General features: G+C 35.4%; 4 protein-coding genes across 5 annotated transcripts; 1 reads left to right on the forward strand and 3 right to left on the reverse strand.

Annotated features, from left to right (window-relative positions):
- Nucleotides 1-94: 94 nt before the first annotated feature.
- On the reverse strand, nucleotides 95-3,386 carry LOC18588433 (uncharacterized). The gene is made up of 5 exons (XM_007012832.3): nucleotides 2,437-3,386; nucleotides 1,842-1,894; nucleotides 959-1,122; nucleotides 729-880; nucleotides 95-620 (listed from the first exon to the last, which is right to left on the reverse strand). Exons 1-5 carry the CDS (start codon nucleotides 3,230-3,232, stop codon nucleotides 178-180), a joined length of 1,608 nt encoding a protein of 535 aa, XP_007012894.3. The 5' UTR covers nucleotides 3,233-3,386; the 3' UTR covers nucleotides 95-177.
- A 257-nt stretch (nucleotides 3,387-3,643) lies between these two features.
- On the forward strand, nucleotides 3,644-6,263 carry LOC18588434 (nucleophosmin). Its single transcript, XM_018127339.2, has 7 exons — nucleotides 3,644-3,940; nucleotides 4,059-4,169; nucleotides 4,356-4,424; nucleotides 4,641-4,772; nucleotides 5,443-5,520; nucleotides 5,613-5,741; nucleotides 5,818-6,263. The coding sequence occupies exons 1-7, from the start codon at nucleotides 3,734-3,736 to the stop codon at nucleotides 5,995-5,997; spliced, it is 906 nt and encodes a 301-aa protein (XP_017982828.2). The 5' UTR covers nucleotides 3,644-3,733; the 3' UTR covers nucleotides 5,998-6,263.
- Nucleotides 6,264-6,816: 553 nt separating this feature from the next.
- On the reverse strand, nucleotides 6,817-10,678 carry PRMT11 (arginine methyltransferase 11). The gene is made up of 9 exons (XM_007012834.3): nucleotides 10,268-10,678; nucleotides 9,852-9,862; nucleotides 9,314-9,469; nucleotides 9,123-9,186; nucleotides 8,892-9,034; nucleotides 8,012-8,099; nucleotides 7,740-7,855; nucleotides 7,467-7,617; nucleotides 6,817-7,246 (listed from the first exon to the last, which is right to left on the reverse strand). Exons 1-9 carry the CDS (start codon nucleotides 10,527-10,529, stop codon nucleotides 7,041-7,043), a joined length of 1,197 nt encoding a protein of 398 aa, XP_007012896.1. The 5' UTR covers nucleotides 10,530-10,678; the 3' UTR covers nucleotides 6,817-7,040.
- Nucleotides 10,679-10,988: 310 nt separating this feature from the next.
- Nucleotides 10,989-16,591, reverse strand: LOC18588437 (Metallopeptidase M24 family protein). 2 transcript variants are annotated; one of them, XM_007012836.3, is made up of 16 exons: nucleotides 16,429-16,591; nucleotides 16,294-16,343; nucleotides 16,136-16,196; nucleotides 15,889-15,984; nucleotides 15,653-15,802; nucleotides 15,311-15,442; nucleotides 14,933-15,060; nucleotides 14,544-14,586; nucleotides 14,173-14,256; nucleotides 13,549-13,590; nucleotides 13,311-13,381; nucleotides 13,157-13,210; nucleotides 12,941-13,046; nucleotides 12,752-12,820; nucleotides 11,889-12,032; nucleotides 10,989-11,291 (listed from the first exon to the last, which is right to left on the reverse strand). In XM_007012836.3, exons 1-16 carry the CDS (start codon nucleotides 16,570-16,572, stop codon nucleotides 11,148-11,150), a joined length of 1,518 nt encoding a protein of 505 aa, XP_007012898.3. In that variant the 5' UTR covers nucleotides 16,573-16,591; the 3' UTR covers nucleotides 10,989-11,147. The 2 variants fall into 2 exon arrangements, with proteins under 2 accessions (XP_007012898.3, XP_017983806.2); XM_018128317.2 differs by having other exon boundaries at nucleotides 12,752-12,823.
- Nucleotides 16,592-17,840: the final 1,249 nt, after the last annotated feature.

A 17,840-nucleotide genomic window follows, 5' to 3' on the forward strand; every position in this document is an offset into this window, starting at 1 on the left:
GGAAAAGAAAATGCTAATCCTGGGGATATTATGATGAATAAAGAGAGTATATTCTACCTGCAATTCTTTTTCAAGCCAATCAAAAACATTGATGTTAAACAAAATCCTAAGTTTTTTCTTTTCTGGGAGTTGGTATAGTTAATAAGGAAATGAAATGGACAACAAATCATCAAAAGTTTATGCCTCTTCATCAGAGAGTGGGTTCTCAACTTCGCTCTCACTACTCAAATCATCATTAGTAACAGCTGAGACCTTGTCTTTAGCTGATTCAGAATTGCTGCAAAGATCATACTTAAAATACTTGATCTTCTCCTTGTCTGCACTTCCATTTCCTTTCCTTTTTGTCCTGAAGCTATCTATCAGCCTCATTGAATGAGCAGCGGTCATAAATGCATCTGTCAAAGATTCATTTTTCATATTATTTTCTTCATCTTCATTTTCCTCTTTCCCTTGGTTATCAAAGTAAAAGAGAAGATCATCCTCAAGTTTCTTCCCCTCTAACTTTGATACTGATCGCTCATAGTCTGCCTCAGAATCATCAACAAGTAATTTAGCACGGCATTTCAAGATGCTATCATCAAATGGCTTTATCCCTTGTTTCTCAAGGTTCAGTAGCCAGTCTGGACAATTGGATTAATTGCAGTAAAAAAACAAAGAAAGCAGTTAGTAATGTATCTTAGAAGCTACAGTTACTGTGGACACTAGAAATGACTAGTGGAGGTACTCACTAATAAGAGCTTTAGGTGAGGATCCACTTGTTCTTCCTGCTTTCTCATCCATGCCAATCTGCCTCATGATGCATTGGGTTATTTGAGAGGGTAAATGAGAATTGGCAAAGGCACTTGTATAACGAGTAGCTCTTTTTTGATCCCCATTATTTCTACAGCAAACCAAATGAGGAGGTAAATGCAATGCAGGCTTCATTAATTATAACTTGAACTATAACATTTATCTATACCTGGAAAACTCAATGCCTTCAAGTGTGACAATCAATCTTGTCATGGCAATACTTTTATTGTGCTCGGCTGGTAGGTGAACTGTCTCTGACTTGAGGAAAGAATACTCAACCAAGATAACAGCATCATACAAAATATTTCTCAGCAGAACTCCATCTTCAAGTCCCTGCATGGAGTGTCCCTTCAGTTTAAAATAACCATCAACTAAATGGATGCGTATTTTCCCATGACTAGGTTAGAGTTTGACCAACAAACAAAATCTATCATCAAGCTTAATTCTCTAAGCATGACATAGTACATATGATTGATGGGATCAACTGTGCTCAAGGTATATCAAAATGGAAGCCCAGATCCAAGTTCAAGCACACGTTGCACCAGATCTATGGATAGGAAAAAGAAAATGAAGATATGGACACACTTCTAGACTCAAGCCACTGATACTTCATTCTCCCTGCCCCACACTTAATGCCTCTAATCCACTATTTTGCCCAGGAAAAGGATATAACTATCACCTTGCAGCATGGAATCACTCAATGCTTAAAATAGACAGCTAAATCCTATAAACAAATTTGTCTGTAAGCAATCATTGTTCCTATGGGGAATCAGTTACGGTGCTGGGACAAAGGGGGAAGAGAGTAAAGAATAAGAGAGGCAGCTAGAGGCCATGATCCACTGATGCAGAACCATTAATGCAGCATATGCATTTGGATGGTTTAAGCACTTGCATAGGCAGACAAACACAATTTTCTAACCACAGCTTACAACTCATACAAATTTAACAGTTGTGAGCATTGGCAGACAATTTGATACAAAGCACAAAAACATACTACTAAAAAGAGGAGGAAGAGATATTAAAAATTAAATATCCAAGCACAGCAAACTAACCAGAAAGGAAGTCACTGGCAATGCCAGCTGCAGCAGCACCCTGACAAGTATCTCTGATCAGCACAAAGTGATAATCAGATTGTAAGTATTGCAAATATGACAAGGGAAAATGAGTGCAATCATGGGGAAAAAGGTAATAATAAAATCAGTATATCTTTTCTAGGAAAACAATATAGAGACAGGCAAAGTTAACTAATTAAGCTAAACCAAAGGGGAACTGCTCAACAGTGCACAGTGTGTGATGTCTCACTTTATTTCACATGATTTGAAATTTGTCCAAGGCAAAAGGCATCCAAAAATACCCAAGCAAAAACTGAACGACATTACTATCAGTCAAGAGAAACGAATGCATTTTGCTAAAAATGAAAGAAAAAAAAAAAGACAGAATCTAAAACACACATATAAGCTTAAGATTTAGACAATGTTGAAAATATTTGGCACATAAATGCTCTTCAGACATCTAAGTAGAAGTACGCACTTAACTGAGAATAATGTAATGCCAAATACTTACAGAAAATCATGCTAAAAAATTACCTCAGGCATTACAAAACAAATAATAACAATTAAAATTCAGACAAAATTTCAGAGCACTAACCAAAGAAATAAAAGTTGTGAAAGCTGGAGATTAAAGCAACAGACCGACTTCTCAACTCTTTCTCCAACACCATCCCTTCAGTCCCAAGCCTTAAATCCAAGCAAAGTTTCAACAAAAATGCCTCCACCATAACTACACCAGCCAAGTAATTCACATCAAACCCTCTTTCACTAATCACTCTACAAATCTCATCACTCAAAAACGGAAAAAAAGATTGTAAATTTGCATTTCTATCCATCCAAATAGAAACCAAATCCTCAAACGGAATTACCAAATTCACATCAAGACCTTCACTCTCCTCACTCAATTCCTTACAACAGCACATGCTAATATAGCCAATAATCACTTCAACCATAGACTTTACCTTTTTAATCACTTTCTTCTCCCTCTTTGAACCCAAGTCTTTTCCTAGTACTTCCACAACTAACTTATAAACCTCTAAAACAATTGGCGCAAGCAATGCTATGCTTTTAGAAGAACTACAGGGACTTGAACATGAAGAAACTAACTGAAAGAAATCCTTTATGATTGATAATTGATTCAACGGATCTTCATTTGTAAAATTATGGCTTCGAAACGACAAAGCAGAGTATACCCAGACGGATTCCAGAGGTGGATCAATCTTTGCTTGCATTAAATCATAGAATTTATCAATGAAAACAGAGAAATTTGGGGTTTCTTTGTGGGTTTCAGCTAAAAGATCTTCCAGGGATTGTTTTAGAGAAAGTTGGTAGTTTTCACCAATCAGAAAATTGGGTTTTGGGGAATTTGCAGAATCTTTCAGAGATAAAGCCATGGCGTTAGTTAAAAGCTTAAAATTTGTGAACTGTAGGTGTCAAAACAAGGGAAGGTTTCAAGAGCTAGACTTTGATTTTCCTAAAGAGCTCAGCTTAGCAGGCTCCCAATGTAGGGTTTTGGTGGATTTCAGATATCCTTCAGTTTGGTTCTCTCCAGTTCATACTGTTCCTGCATGATTCTGCCACGTAAGCACAAATGACTGTGTCCCAATATGAAGTTTGGACGGCCCTGATCAGACAGAGAACTCAAGTCAGCGAAGTCGTCCCTGGGGTCACCAAAAACCAGAACTACGTGTATTCTCGAATCCTATTGGTTGACAAAAATGGACCCCATGTTTTAAAAGCTCAAAGCAACCAATCACATGCAGCGAAACACGTATCAGTTCTTTTCTTTCTTAAAACAATAAACTTCAAGTCCACTTCGATCAGTTCGTTAAAAAGGATCTTTTCTAACAACTCTTTGAGTTCAGCTAAACGTTTGTTACAATCAAGAGAGTGTTATGGGAAAGATGAAGCAAATTTTAGTTCTTCTTGTATCAGTTTTGTTATTGTCAACGTGGGTGCCTGTCTCTCTATGTGCCAAGAAGCCAGTGGCAGTTGCTAGAAAGGAAGACATTCCTTACATCAAATGTCAAGTTTGTGAGAAGCTGGCATCACAGTTGTACCAACAAGTGCAAACAAAACAAGCCCAGATCTCTCCCAAGAAGGTCTTTTTATCATCTGGGTTTGCTTTTTATTGTCTAAATTTTCTATCTTTGAATTCTGTTTTTGGTTTTTTTTTTTGTTTTAATTCTAAATTTTCTGTTTGGTTTGGTGGGTTGTTAGATCTCAGAATATCAAATCATTGAGATCGCGGAGAACGTTTGTAATTTGAAGAAGGAGGAAGCTGATTGGATTTTGAAGATTGATATAGTAGAGCAAGGAAATAAGTTGGAGGTAAGATAAATTAATCCTCAGTGTTGTGGCATTTTAAGGTTTTTCTGCTTTCTTGGATTTTCTTTGTTGTTCTTGTTAATGTCTCGATTCTGAGTAATGATGAAGGGAATAAAGAGTGGAGAAAAATAGGTGTATCGATTCAATTAATTTACTATGCTGACTCAAGAAAGTTTCATCTATTTGCAGCTAATCGAACAGGATGCCGAAGGGATTTGCAATTCAGAGTGTAAGACAATTGAGCGAGCTTGTCAGGAGGTTAGAATTTTGATAACATAAACAAGATGTTCTTTTGATCGATCAATGCAGTCTAGTCTCTATGTGAGCATATCAAATTTTTGTGCATTGTTTTCATCTAGAACTGTATTGATACATCATAGTATTAACTAAAATATCAGCCCATCAAACTTGGTCTTTGGTTCTTGTAGTGGTGATCTAAGACTGTTAAGCCTGGCTGCTTATGTTTTTTTCCAGGTTATGGGGTATTCTGATACTGATGTTGCTGAATATATATACACGTCCAAGCCTGATATTGAGTCGCTGGCCAATTATCTGTGTAAAGACCTGGCTAAGGCATGCAACAGCAAGCCTCCCCCACTACCAAAGGTAATCGGGTTCGCTATTCTATGCTCCTCTCTTATCATTATGTCTAGTTTTCTTCCTAATATTAAGAAAGAACTAATCCTCTATGAGGTAGACACTTGTTATTCTGTGGGAATAGCTGAATGGCTGAACTTTGGTTCAAATGTGGCTGAGTCACCCAATCCTTCTTGCTGTTTTCAGTAGGCTATTAATTGCATGTGCATCATGATTCTCCATCTGTAATAAAATGCTTCATCTCTAAGAACCTTAGAAGCATTACTTCTGTAGCATCATTTATTTTTGATAGATTGCTGTCTGTTGTGTTATTTTGTTGAAGTACTACTTTCTGTTTTTGTGGTGAATTGCTGTGAGGCAAAGAATTGGATTGTTACTTCAGTACTTTTTGAACTGAATCTACATAATTTGGATAATATGAATGTAATTTCACTTTCCCCATAAAATGCTTTGAATACAGTAGCCTGACTTCTCATATATTATTTTACTTGGGTACAACAGTGTCTTCATAGCTCTAAAACCCTCTCCTTTGTAAACTGTGTTTTTTTTACAAGGAGTTTGTTGTGTATTATGTTGTATGACAATCTCCATTGATGGTGTTTTCTTTTACATATGGTGTGAGGAAAAGATGAGTCAACTTTATGCTCAATCACTGATTTGTTCTCATTGATGCACACAGGATAGGACTCCGGGAGAACCTTTTGTACCCAAACCAACTAAAGAGGCTGAAATGGAAAAGATGTTACGATCAATGGAGGTGATCAAAGCTTTGTTGCTAAACATCATGCTCTGCATACCTGATGTTTATATCTGATCTCTGTTTAATTGTTTAATTTTATTGTGATTCAGGGTATGCCAGGGGCACCCAGCATGAAAATGTATTCAAGGGAGGAGCTGATGAACATGAAGAATTTGGGTGAAGATGCAGATGATGAAAATGACGACGATGATGACGACGAAGAGTTTCCATCTAATTTGGTACTTATCAAAACTCCGCAGCACATAAAAGTTTTCATGAGGTTCTTGTTTTGATTATGATTTTTTCTTTTCTCAGGGAAAACTTTTGAGAGACAAAGAAAGTAGAAAAGGCGATTGGAAACAGAGGATCAGCAAAGGCATAAAAAATGCAAGTGAATCATTGAAGAAACATGCAACCAAGGTCTCCAACCGGGTACAAAGGTGGTGGAGAGGAATTAATGCTGCCCGTTCGAAGGCCAGCAAGGCAGAGCTTTAGGATACCTTGAATTCTACGTGTGAGGAATACCAATGGTTAGCATGTTTTCTTCCGCTATATTAATATGCTTTGTTACTTATTTACTCGGAAGAATTTGATTCAGTAGGAAATCAGAGGAAGTAAATCCCCTTTTTCCCTAAACTTGTCTTTCCCCGCCCTTTGGGAAGTTTTGATGATTGTTTTCGTCCGTGGGGACTCTCTTAACAGTGTCACGAGTAGCAACTTCATCTTTTTGCTGATTTCAATACACAATATGTTGAAACGTCTCTCTTCCTATCTGCTCCTCTTAAGGTTTCTGGCGTATTGTCCATTGCTTACTTGCCTGGTAATTCCACAATAGATTGGCCTTGAAATGGATCTAAATTCTGAAATGAATACTTGGAAATGCAGCGGCCTACTGTTGAATATATGGTAATTCCCAATGCTCTGCTCCGGCCGAACTGTCACTTCTCGTGTCTGTCATTATAACCATGGTACTCCAGACTTATTAACAAACCCATATCTGAATGCATTGATTATCATACAGTGCTTGTAACTCCATTGATATAACATGAACTTAGGCTTATACAAAAGTGCTGCTCAAGTTCTCATCAATGAAAGTGGATTTAGCATTCGGACTTACATCAGAAGTTCATAGATAAACACTAGTAATGCCTCCGCTTTACCCTAGCCACTATTTGCATCAGATCTTACTTCTCATTCCTTCAATTGGAAGGGAGAAAAATTTTTAGGTTAAAAATAAAAAAAGCAAGTGCAAAGCGTGCAAGGATTACGTTAAATATCCAAAAAGATCTTGGCATTCTAAGTATCGAGAATCTATTTGATTCTAATTTCCTCATGCATTCATAGGAAAGAATTAAATAAAATTACAGGCAACTATCGTTACATTTCACATGAAAAAACCAATATATGGGCATCTCATTCTTAGGCGATTAAGGAAAACTAGAATACAGATGCATTAAATAGGAGCAGAGCTTCATGCCTTTGACAATTCATAAATTTACTTGTGTTGCAGAAGCTAATAGTCATGAATACCGTGACAATCAGCGCATCTTATAGAATTGAACTTTCGAAATCACACATCGTCGACCACTCAATGAATATTTGACCATTATATCGACATCTCGGGGATTCTTCTTGTTTGGTGCAACAGTCATGCTACCAACTATTGCCTCCCCTTCACATACGGTTAGCACATCCTCTAGGTATAGGACTGTTTGCTTCCAATGTGTAGCTCGGGATCTTGGCCCTGCATTTTGTTTTGATTTGAAGAAGTCAGAAACATAGATTAATTGCACAAAACTTCAGGCTTGAGCAGATGCATTATTGTATTGCCAGGGCAAAAGTACTTCTAAGCTGCACTTGCCGCTTTGTATTTGTAGATAAGATGGAAAGGCCGAATGATAGAAAAGTTTGCAATCTACTGACTAGAACCAAAATGGATGTGGGGCAAGAATGAAGAGACAAACCTGTAGAGAAGCCCATCAATTTGTGGCACTTGGTAAATGATACATCAAAGTATGCAACAAAAGCATGGATGTAATCATCACGTTGTGCAACAAGCTTAAAAGGTGCAGTGAAAGAAGCATCGCCAGGAGCCATCTTGGAGATATCCATTGTCTGAATAAAGAAAAGCAAAATGAAAAATGCAATAAATTCCAAAAACATTATGTCAAAGAATTTCCCTCAAGCATGTACATATAGATACACAATAATACACATTTGTGCTGTGTATTTCTCACCTTGAGAAGGTGGCAATTTGTCACAATTTGATTCTGGTCAACTGTGTCAACAAGAGGTTCCATCATAGCTTGCTTTTTGATGCAACTCATGTCAAAGCCGTAAACATTATTCCAAACTGTAGCAAGACGATGCCATGGAGAAAAGATGGGTATATATAAGAATACAGAAATCAAATTGCAATGAACCACAACAGAAAAACTGATTGAAAGCCCATAACCACATATGAATGAATACAAAAAATTATATCAATCTAGGAGTCTACTATGCTTACATTCAATCTTATCATCTTTGTACTCTGCATCCTCAATTGCTGTCAAGTAAAGAGAAGCTTTATCTGGTAGCACAATTCCATCATTGACCTGAAACAGGCAAAGGAATAACTTGAATGAAAAGAATTTAGTGTATTTGAAACGAACAAGATTTTGCTTTCAGGAGCAAGACAATAAAATTAAGCTCAAAATGCAACTTAGCCACACAGAGCACAAGCAAAAAATGCTCTAGAGAAGTTGGCACGAGGATGGAGTTAAAAGTCTTGATCAATTAAAAGTCTCTTGATCAATTAAAAGTTATAGCCAGACGCAAAGCATCCATTTACAACTCACCTTGTACAAATCATAACATGGAATAGATGATTTAAGCAATCATGTTAAGACATTTTAACCAACAGAGTGATAGCTGCAAGTTAATGTGCCTCCAACCCAGAAAAAGAGCTTAACATACTAGCAAGTGGAGATTAGGAAAGGACAAGACAGACAGGGATATAATGATAAGACCACGCAACATTGCCGTTGTTCTTTTAAAATTTGTAGATTGGTAGCACAACAGTACACTAGATATGATATCACAAGAAACAACCCACAGAAGGCAACCTGCCTTGATGGCCATTTGACAATAACAAACTCCAAGCCATACCTAACACATACAGCTCCATAAATGTGGCATATCTGGCATATATTATGTTGAAATTCCAACCTGTATATGCATGCATGTACTCCAGGTTGAATATCAGTTTTACACAGCAAACACATAAATGAATCGTCAAGGAACTTCCTATTACAGAACAGAAGTACAAAAACATATTTCTAATATCAACAATCATGAAAATATCTCACGTACAGACATTTATAGTATCCATAATAGCAGTGACTTACAAGCCATTTATCACGGGCATATAACACTGTATTCAACATATTCTCAAACAACAAAAAGTAACCCATCCACTCTGATATAATGATATCTACTTTCGCGACAGGAAGCTCAATTTCTTCAATCTTTCCTTTCAAAACTGTAACAACTGTAACAATCAAATAATTCTTGGGTAAACAGCAAGCTTAAATAGTGGAAGCAATACAGTAAAAGACAACAAATTTTAATAAACTCACCATCAGACACGCCATTTTTTTCAACAATTTGTTTAGCCATATCAGCCATATGAGAACACTCAACCTAGGAAAGGAAAAATATTAACCAAATTAGGCAAACAAGGAAAGGACACCAGGAGTGTAAGAATTATGAGATTATTAACAACATGTAAAACAGAAATAAAAGGAAAAAGGAAAACTGAAACACATACTGCATAAACATGTGCTGCCCCTGCTTTTGCACAAAACAGAGACAAAATTCCAGTTCCAGCTCCCACATCGAGAACTACTTTATTCTGGAATAGAAACTTATTCTGATAAATAACGTTTTGATATGTCTTAGTTCGCACCACATCCTTGAGCATTTCCTGAAATACAGGGAGTGTCAGGTTAACATAGAGGAAAACCATTTTCCAAACAAAAAAGAAGTGAAAAACTTATCTGACCCTACCAAGTTCTTCCACTGTAATCAAGAATAATAATTGCAAATGTAATTTTTCATAAATTGCCTTAACGTACAAAGGTCAGTACACAAACGACAATTGTTTTTGGATAGTAAGCACAGCAAATTAATTCATGGGTAAGCTTAAGTAAACAGAATAATTACAACCAAACGTTCAATCAGAGATATTCAGCACCCAACATATCACAAAGCAACAGTGACCAAAGCAAAAATACTCTATAAATAACTCAACAATAATCAAACAAGAAACTGCTCTCCGCTCAATAGTCCAAGTGCTGCACACTTACTTCATGAATACCTGCATAACAAAAAAAAGTAAAAAAAATCAAAATAAGCTTTATAAGGAAGTGTTCACTGAACATAAATAAAATTATGTAGTATAAAACTTCTAACATTAGTCAATTCAATGCACTGCCAAAGATGGACATGCCAATCCATTAAACATATAACCATTTGACCAGGGACCACAAGAGTTTCATTAATTACTTAGATGTAAACAAACTATTGAGCTGAACAAGCTCTAGTTTTTGAAAAGATTGAAACTTGTTCTCTCATTCCAAGCTTCCTCATAGGCAAGGTCAAAAGCAATACTAAAAAAGCCTCACTTTCCCATAGTTTTCTAATCAGCAAGACAATAACAGTCAAAAAGATGCAAACTTCAAAAATGAATCTCGAGTTAAAGAAAAGAAAGAAGAAAATATACCGAAGTGAGAGTAAGAATCGAAGTAATAATCAGCACTGGTTTTATCATCATCGCCTTCGCAATCGACAAAGGAGACGTCAGGTTCTCCCATGGAGACGTCTTCGGTAGCTTTATCAATGGCGACGATTGATTCGTCGAGATTAGAGCTGTCTGTGGCGGCTTCCTCGTCGTCGGCGTCTTGAAACCGAATCTTGGTTCCTTCGAATCCGTTCGAAGAGTTCGTCGACGTTTGAGCTGCGTTGCTGTTTTTACGGCGACCCATCTTTTTAGAGAGGAAGCTTAGGGTTTTGTAAAGGGAAGCAGGGCGAGATTACTGATTAGGGCTTTTTGCTTGAGACAAGGTGAGCTCCAGTTTGGAGGCTACGCTTTTGCTTGTATTTAAATATGGTTGTGTCTTCCCCTCGTGACCTTTTAGAGGGACGATAACTTTTAAATTAAGAAACACAAATATCTACTTTCAAACATCGCAAGGTAATAAAAAAGAACGGAGTAAGATCGCATATGACGTCGTTTTACTCCCAACTGTAGGAGTACATGCTCGAACTTCCTTCACTGAATCACCACCGTGCACTTTCTATTTGTTTCACCGGTCAAAGCACGGCGTCGTAAGTCAATGTGAAAATAGAAAGGGCAAATATGGTATAAAAAAAAGTTTTTTTTTTTTTACCATTAACGTTCCGCATTACAATATGAAACTTGTAGCTGAAAATAATAATAATAATTGTTCAAATTTTGTAACATATAAACATTGAAAATTATTCTCTTAACTGTCCATACAAGACTTTTATTCATCAGGCATGTTTTACACAACGGCGTAAGTCGAATAGCTGATAAGAGAGATATCTCCCCACATTTCAGGTGCACTAACAGTCATTATTTGTTAAATTTTGGCTTCCCCACCATTTTCGGTGTAACTAGAGGCCTTGCTGAGTGGTGGCCATGGTCCTCCTGCCATGACAGCTTCGATCTCCCATGTCTCCCGAGGAACTTTGGTCATGTTCTTGCTGCCACTGGCCGTGACGAGCTACGAGAGAAGAAAGGAACTGTATGATTAAGTGAGACCACAAACAGAACAAAAGCCCAGAGTCAATTCTAACCGTATAACAGGTGTAACACGTACATGAAAAAGCTAAGTTCTATAGCTAGATCCATCCCACATGAGTGAGCTTTAAAACATCCACGGTACATACAGAATTGCATGCATTTAGCAAGTGTTATACTGGCCTAGTACCAATTCTCACCAATACCACAGATCCTGCTGTAGGTCATCTGTAGCTCTTCAAACTTATTCCTAGCTACTTGAAGACCAACAATCAAGTGCATGAACTGAATTGTTACAGCACATTTGAAAGATTTTCGATCAAAACTCAGTTCAGCAACATATCTCATTGTCTCCTTCGGTTCTTTATAGCTAAAACTTAGTTTGGCACTATGAGTTTTGACCAAGTCTATTAACAGCACAGGGAAATTTACTTTCTATCTCCACATGCATGTATGTGTTAAATATGAGAGCATGTTTTAAACTATATTTGAAACTTAGACAAACTACTTATACATGTAAATTTAAATCAGGCAGGAAATTTTGGACTTGAATGACTGTAAGATTTACTAAATACAATACCACATCACTTTCTATTCGAACTCCACCAAAATTTTTAAATCTGTCAACTATTTCACAATTGAAGAACTTTGAAGTGTTTGCATTTTCCATAGCCGGAACCAACAATGCATCGATGAAATAGCATCCAGGCTCCACTGTTATCACCTACAACAAGAAGATGAAAGCTTAGTATGCATTCTGCAGGTTTGAAGCACTGATTGAATTCCCTGTGCAGAATTTTCATGAAAAAGAACAACAGATCACTTCTAAGAAAAACCTTCAAACTAATAGATTTATTGCAAACTGATTCTTTGTCCAAACGTTTTAAGTGCTTCACTTTAGAGTTAAAATAGGAGCAACTAACTGAACATTAAAGGGATGTTACCTCAGGGTTTCTTCAGAAAAATAGTCACTATGCTATAATTTTATGTACTACCAAAGCACATTAAGAGGGCTAATGGGTGACTGAGCTTAATTATAAACTGAGAACCTATAATCAATCAGAACAGTTGGTATTGGGACCTTGAATTGTAGTCCTTGGAAATAAATTCAAGGTCTAAAATTTTAATAGAGAGTGATGTCAGTGCCAGCCATTAATTCCACCAAATGGTCATGCAGCAAAGCAAATCAAACATACCATATAAAATTATTTTTCAAAATTCAAACTTAAGCAATGCTTTGGTAAGAATGAAACAAATATATTAATTAAAACACAGTTGCGCAACATTCCGATGTCATTCAACTACAAACGTATCAAAAGACATGTAATGTTTAACCAGTGTTACAGTGTACACAGAAATCATACATACATCATAGCTGTGCTGATCATAGTCCTAAAAGTGGAAAACTCCTTTGACAACCGAAAGGCAAACAAAAGCACTTACCATTCCCTCCTGGAGTTGTCTAGCAGTACGCAAAGACTTCAAACCAGGTTCTTTTGGTCTTTCTACTCCCTGCTAGATTTCCAATCCTTCCAATTCAGGGAAATGAAAAATATAGCTACTAATAAATTAGAAAAAAGTAAGACTAGCATTGAGATCAAATCCATAAGTAGATAAGTTAATCACAAGGACCTTTGGATAACCTCCAGGGTCATGAGTATCAATACCCAAGAAATGGCCCAGACCATGAGGCATAAACATAGCACCCAGTCTCTCAACCATCATATCATCAATGTTTCTACAATAAAAAATTGAAGCCAGCCACTTATAAGTTTAGATTTACTTCTAATAGTAGTAACAAAAACTGAATAAAAGAAATAACTATATCATCAAGAAAATAGAATTTACCCAACAAGGATGTTTCCCTTTATCAGAGACTCCAGAATGATTTTCTCAGCTAATCTGAAATAGATAACAAGGAAACAAGAATATACAAATTGAAGATAAAAGAAAGAAATTATAACAAAATTATCTCATGAGCATTATTATTTTTTGGCCTTACCTGTGCATATCCACCCAGCTTACACCAGGCTTCATTGTAGTTATAACAACATTGTGAGCATCAAGGACAGCCTGAGGAGCATAGCAAGTAGAAAAAGGAAGATCAAACAATGACAACTTAAACCAAAAGGATTGTCTTTTCTTTTCTGTTTTTTTTTATTATTCAAGTAAATATGAGTTCATACGAGGGAACTTGATATAATTCCTATCAATCATTGATCAAAGAGTAGAGAACTAACATTATATATAAGGCTTTGATCACTTGTAAACTTCCCATTCACCTGCACAGATGATAGGATGTATTTTAGAGAGGAAACTTACCACCGTATACTAGAGAACAAGCAGTTCTCTTACTCCCAGTCCCAGTAGCACGGGAGAAGTTTGATATTCCTAAGATATATCAGTATTCTCTATACAGTGTAGAAAAACTTAAAATTGTATCCCAATAGTGACTTGCAAAAACTGCAGTAAGAAACTTAAATATTATATGCAGCCATGAAACAAATACGTACTGCATGTTCTCTAAGCAACTCGGCCCCAAAGGTCACAAAGATACTCACTGATAATTCCATGCAAGCTACACAAGAATTGGACATGCAAAGCCTGCATTTTCTGCTTCACATCTTTGGACAAATGCTATCCATTCAATTTCTTTTTCTTTTTTGATTAATCAGATGATGGTATAACGGTATGGCAAAATTAAATCATAAAACTGAGAGATATAGGAAGGACTAAAGCATAGAAAAACATTGAGATTCTTTGTGAAGTTGCATTAAATGCTTCAATTGAAAAGTGAAAGGCCCACATCCAGCATTCAACACACAAGCAAAGAAATTAATTGCAATAAAAATACACGTACTCACAGGGAATGAGCAAGTAATGTCAGATCCATAGAAACTGTATTCAGCTCCCATGTCAAGCAAGGCCATATCTCCATCTTCTAAGATCTGCAGGAAAGACATAATAGTATTCAAACCTTACCAACTACTTCCAGTTTATCAGATTAACTAGAATACATCAATTTAAAAGTCTTAATGCTACTCCTTCAGCAAGCACGCGGACATACCCACTTACATCTACATGCTTTTACAAATATTCACCATTTATTTCATTAAAGAGAATAAGACTTCCTAGGTTTGAAGTTCAGATCAAAATCTAATGAGATCATGTTTTTCTTGTGCAACAAAATTGACATCTATTACAAACATTAAAGGACAAAGGACAAAAATTATACCTTATCATTAGGAGCTGCAGCATGTCCATAATGTAGAACAGCACTGCACCATTAAAACATAAGGATCGTTATTTTAATGGAATCTCATATCAATATATTCACACTCAAAAATTAATCATACAACAAGTAAAATTTTCCAAAGTAAAATCAAAATTCACAACTGCAGTACATTTCTCAAATTACGCAGCTGGTGAGCTGAGTACCAATTCTTGACCTTCAAAATGTTTTAAAACAACTGTAGCTACCCTAGGTTTAATTTATTTGAAGTTTAGTTTAAAAGGTAATCCTCAACATATAGATAATTGGGCATGAAAACATTACTAATGTGCTGTTCTTACTGCATTGCATGTACTGAACAAGTAACAATCAGAAACTGAGGTAATCCTTACCTATTTTCACCTGTAGCACAAATACATGTGTATGAACAGTGCCTACAGCCACCATACATGTAGGTGTGATGAAGAAACATGCTTTCCAACTGATATTCTTTCACACCTGCTTTAGTTTTTCTCATGACCTAGTTACATAAAGTACAGCAAATATATGTTAAATTATCATTATCAATACACTTAGGAAACTTTTTTTGCCAAGATATTATTAAATACAGGTGAAGTAAAAGATGAAGAAAAGGAAGAAAGAAAGAAGAACAAAGGAACTGGCCACAAAGTAGCTTCTAAAACCATGTCGAATGACAGATTAATCATTTGCTTAGATATGCAAAGAAAAATATAGACAATTGTTGTTCAAGCAATGAGATAAAACAATACCTCAACATGAGCTTCAGAACTTATATCATTGGCAAATTGGATAAGTGCAAGCTCCAAGTCTGACTTGAAAACGCGGCACTCAGTCAATATAGGATGCAGAGTTGTCAAATCTGTCTCAAATTTTTCTATTCCCTAAAAACAAGAGAGGAGAAAAAAACAGTATAAGCATCTAAACTAACTAATATGGCACTTTTACATAACATCATAAAAATTGAGTCAAAGGTAGTGTGCCAGTTCAGTAACTTTGACATTAGAAAAGAACACTAGAACTTGAGGAACAATATCACTCTGTTCAAAAGGCAAAAAGCAAATGAAAGTAGAATAAAGGATGAGATGTAAAACCTCAAACTCAGCTGGTTTTGAGAAATTATTGCTATCAGTGTTAAGCCCATGTAAGAGGAACAACAATGGTTTTCCAAATCCCTTATATTGGTCAACCAAGACTTGAACAATTTCATCAGTATAGTAGACCATGCTAACCATATACCTTTCCTGCAAACAAGAATGTAAACATAAAAATTACTAAGCATACGCATGCACTGGCGTCACAAGCTGGAAAACATTAGTAGAAGAGTCACCTGAAAGTAGGGCAGTGGCTTTATTTCTCCCATCCAAACAGCGTAATCTGCAGGTAACCTAGGTGCAAATAGTATCGACTTCCCAGTTGCAATGTCCTTTAGTGAGTAAAAAAAGATAAGTTTATCAACTTCAACAGTTTATAAATTCGATGAGCTATATTATTTAAAAATGGAATCGTAAGTTAATGAAAATGTAATTTTAGAAAAGGAAAAATGTATAATATGGAAATTGATGCATAGAACTTACAATAGCACCATACAAACCAGGCTCTCTTACACCAAAAAGATAAGCGAAGTAGCTCTCTTGCCTGAAAACCGATGGATTATAATTAAGTTTGAATTACTGCATTAAACTGAATTGTAATTCAATTGAAAGTTTACAAGAACAAGGCATGGTCTACGTACCTGAAGAGTTCGATGTGATCAGTGCAATAGCGCGTTTGCTCTTCGCCTCCCTGTTCGATCGATTAATCGAAGAATCTTACATCAATGAAGGCGTTTATGAATAAAATTTAATGGAAATGATTGGTTTAAGAGTACCTGAAGCAAGACGAAGCCGTGGAGGGGACGAGCGGAGTCGGAGAGGTGCCGGAGAAGAGAATCGAGGAGCTTTTGACGGTTGGAGACGTGGAGCTCCATGGGGACCTCCGGAGGGGAGAGAGACGACGGCGATGATGAAGCCATGGAAATGGCTTGAGTGCTTGAGGGACACTACTATTTGGCATTTTTCTGTTGAAAGTTCAGGAGTCCAAAACGACGACGCATATAACATGGGCCACGTATTGGGCTCCAATCGGTTTTTTTTTCTTATAATGATTGGGCATTTAGGGAAAGATAATGATTGGAAAATAATGACAACTTAGTACGTTTGTTTTAATGGAATATATTTTTTAAAAAATGTTTTCAGATTTATATTTATTTTTAAAATAAAAAATTTAATTAAGATGTTAAATATTTTATGAGTTAACAAGAAAAGTATCTATTGATCACGTAAAATGTTTTACCCTCTTGAGAGGCGTAAGACATTTGTTAGAGTATTGAAAAAACACTTTTATACTAAATTTAATAGTATAAGTTTGATGAATATTAATATTTAATTTAAAATATATAAAATAATATTTAAATAAAAAATTAACTTAAAATATTAATATTTAAATTATTCAATATTATCAACATATTAAAAAAATTTTCAAATAAAATTATTCATTGCAATTAAATTTTTAGTTATAAATTGAATAAATCTTACTAATAATTATAATAAAAAAATATTTCAATGATTTTCACTTAATGAATATACATTTATGAATTTAAGTTTTATAGTGTTATGATTAAAAAAATGATGAAATGGAAAATTTTTTGAAAATTAGAGTTTACTTTCATTATAGATATAAGGTTAAATACTTTGGAAAATATTATTATTTATTTTGTCAATTTTTATTTTCATTCTTAATTTTGATCGAAATGAGTGAGAATCAAATGTCACCCTTATTTTGTAATCAACTCATATTTATCATTTTAATACCCAATTAACTCCACTAGGTGAAAAATTTTTTTTACACAATGATCTAAATAATAAAAAATATTTTCGATAATTTATCAAAATAATATAAAATATTAAATTTTTTATAAAATATTTTACACAAAAAAATTTCTTTCAATAATTTATTTTTCGATTACCAACTGGGCTTAAATGACTTTTTGAACCTTTTACCTATGGCCTTAAAAACCTTTGATAAGGTTTATTCTTTAAATATTGTTTACAAATAAAAAAGTCATCTAAAACTCTTTGTCAAACTAGCATAACACCTACATAGATGTATGTAGTGTAATCAACCACTACAAAAAATTTGGCTATTTTCAAAACGAAATTTTTTGTTGAAAATAGGCCTTTTTTCGTTGGAAATGTTTATTTTCAACGGATTTTTAACGAAAAAGTTTGTTAAAAATTTCGT

Source organism: Theobroma cacao, chromosome 9, assembly GCF_053813885.1.
Source record: "Theobroma cacao isolate CCN51 chromosome 9, ASM5381388v1, whole genome shotgun sequence".
In the NCBI taxonomy this organism is placed as follows: domain Eukaryota; kingdom Viridiplantae; phylum Streptophyta; class Magnoliopsida; order Malvales; family Malvaceae; genus Theobroma; species Theobroma cacao.